The sequence below is a fragment of the Chinchilla lanigera genome, unplaced genomic scaffold (assembly GCF_000276665.1).
Source record: "Chinchilla lanigera isolate Chin_1 unplaced genomic scaffold, ChiLan1.0 scaffold00021, whole genome shotgun sequence".
In the NCBI taxonomy this organism is placed as follows: Eukaryota; Metazoa; Chordata; class Mammalia; order Rodentia; family Chinchillidae; genus Chinchilla; species Chinchilla lanigera.
This window is the reverse complement of record NW_004955422.1, coordinates 11,824,721-11,827,464: the sequence shown is the minus strand read 5'-3', so window position 1 is coordinate 11,827,464 and position 2,744 is coordinate 11,824,721. Positions and strand designations below refer to the sequence as shown.

Below are 2,744 nucleotides of genomic sequence, written 5' to 3'. Positions count from 1 at the left end.
AAGAAAAGAAAAGGAAAGCATCTGTCCATCCTCCAGTAGCAAATACTCAGAAGTAAAAAGAATTAAGATGTGTTATGCACACACATCAGCTAACTCCCTACGATGAATGTAATTATTCTGTACTGGAAATATGTACTGATAAAAATTTAAAAATAAATTAAAAAGCGCATAAAATTAGAACTAATTGAGAAAGTCAAGCTGAAGACAAAAGGGAATAATACAATAAAAACTGAGCACACAGATTTTGCGTGGAGGAATTCACCAGGATCCCTAAAGGCTTAGGGAGCTCAGGGGCAGGCGCCCCACCTGTCAGGTCGCCTTCCTCACACCCCTCCCCAATCTCTCCCTACGCCTGGGGTCCGCCTCTCCCCCAGATCCCTCCCCCGCTCCTCGCCCTCCAATCCCATCCCGCCTCGTTCTCCGGTGACCAATCAGAAGGCAGCGTTCCTGAGGCGGGCAGGGCGGAGGGCGGTGCTGATTGGCGGAGCTTGAAGTCGCCTACTTCAGCCGCTGGGCCCGAGACACGATTGTCCACTGAGGGTGGAGACACGCGAGCCGAGGTCGCCGGACACTTTCTGCCGCGCTCATCGGACACCATGGCGGACAGCCGGGATCCAGCCAGCGACCAGATGAAGCGGTGGAAGGAGCAGCGGGCAGCGCAGGTACAGCCTGTGCCCTCCGAGGCCGCCGGCGGGTGCGCGCAGGGAGCGGGGCGACGGCGAGTAACGGCGCGGGGACCCTGCGCGGGCGGCCCCGGACGGTACCACCGGGGGCGGACGGCGGGGGCGCCTCTCCCGCGGTGGACGGTCGCATTCGCGGGCACGGGGGTTCTGGGCGTGGCGCGGCGGGGCTGCAGGATTTGTCCTTGGATTCTGCACTCGGGAGGTTGGCTCCACTTTTTGCACGTGTGCCAGCTGGGACAGAGGTCACAGCGTGAGGGCGGGACAAGCACGAATGGGCAAAAAGGCAGAGAGCAGCAGCTAAAAAGAGGAAGTCGCCGGGTGTGGTGGCGCACGCCTGTAATCCCAGTACTCGGGAGGCTGAGGCAGGAAGATCGTTGGGAGTTCGAGACCAGCCTGGGCTACAAAGTGAGCTAAGGGCCAGCCTGAACTGCATAGCGAGACCCTGTCTCAAAAAGACAAAAAATAAGAAGGAAGTTTGCGGGGAGAGAGACCAGGCCGTAGCTTTAACTCTCCTGTTTTCGTGTTTGTGGGTTCTCGGGGTGTTTAATAGTCTCCTTGACCCCAGCAACGATCAGCGGTGATACTGGTAGTCGTACAGCATTAAACGACTAAATAAAAATAATTTTTAAATCTACTGTTTCATTACGTACGTCAGGCCTAGCGTTTAGGGCCGGCAGCGACTGACAGTAGGGGCTGGCTCTCTGGGTGCCTGCGTGTGCCAGGCACCGCTGGCCCCGATTTATAACTGCAAGAAGAGCCGGGCGTGGTGGCGCACGTGTGTAATCCCAGCACTTGGGAGGCTGAGGCAGGAGGATCGTGGTGAGTTTGAGACCAGCCTGGGCTACAAAGTGAGCTCAAGGCCAGTCTGAACTGCAGAGTGAGATCCTGTCTCAAAAAAGCCAATAAATAAATAAATAAAATGTACCCCCCCCCCAAAAAAAAAGCCACGCTAGGGGAAGTTCAGTGTCTAGCCTGGGACAAGAGACACATAAACAGATGCTTATCAGTTCGGTGCGAGGCTCAAAAATAGGTAACCTGTGTAATGTGAAGGGCGCGACCGAGTCGACTGCCAGGCCCCCTAAAACAAAGGACATCCCAAAGAATCTTTACAGATGTGGGGGCGCGAACTTCAGCCCAAGGTGGCGGGGGAGGCATTCCTGGCCCTTGCCCAAGCGGCAAAGTCTCGAAGGGCGTCTTTGAGGAGGTGGGATTACGTGAGCCTGCATCTGATTGGCAGCTCCCTTTGACAGACTGGACAAGAGTGTCCTGCCCCTGTCGCAGGGCTGCTGGTTACCTTGGCCGAGAGCGGACGAGAGCCGTGCTTTGCTTGGTCTCCAAACTGTGCTGCGGGAAATTGATGGCAAGTGTTCAAGGTCTTGGCCCCGTCATTCATTTTAGACGACTAGGATAGTTCAGTTTTTCTTAATTTCTTACAGTGAACCCAGTTTAGAGCCTTAATCAAGGGTACGCAGCTGGTTGGTGCAGAGTCAAGATTAGAACCGAGTTACTTGAGGCCAGGACTGGCTGCCCATGGGGTGACTGCTAAATCCTGATTCACGCTGAGTACTTGGTAAATTGAGAAAAATATGGACCATGCAGTGATGTTTTTATAAAGCAAAAAGTCTGTTCATTTCGAAAGCACTCACCTTTAGTCCGAGACTAGCTTGCCTCTTGTTTGGGACAATCATTAACTGTCGGGGAATCGGTAAGTCCCTGCTGTTGATTTTCTTCAGGTAGTGGCCCACTTGAGAAACAGCTGGCCCAGAAGGCACAACTGGGGCTGGGGATTTAGCTCAGCTGGGCTGGGGATTTAGCTCAGCGGCAAAAGCGCCTGCCTGGCAAGCGCAAGGTCGTGAGTTCGGTTCCCGGTACCGGAGAAAAACAAACAAACAAAAAAACAAAACAAAACAGAAGGCACAACTGTAATTGGGGCCTCAGCTGAAATACTGGCATCTCCTTTGTCCACGATATCTCGGTGCACTGTGTATACACCGTCGTGATTGGTAGATACATTCATATCTTGTTCTTCAATTTTTGCTATTCTTTTTTTTTTTTTTTTTT

The 2,744-nt window shown here is 53.1% G+C and overlaps 1 protein-coding gene across 1 annotated transcript in view; it reads left to right on the top strand.

Moving 5' to 3' along the window:
* The first annotated feature begins 494 nt into the window (after nt 1-494).
* The window catches only part of Cat (catalase), a 42,998-nt gene continuing 40,748 nt past the window's right edge, over nt 495-2,744 (top strand). The window contains exon 1 of the mRNA XM_005384146.2: nt 495-662. Coding sequence (XP_005384203.1) covers nt 597-662 — 66 coding nt within the window. The 5' untranslated portion in view covers nt 495-596. The remainder of the gene's footprint in view (nt 663-2,744) is intronic.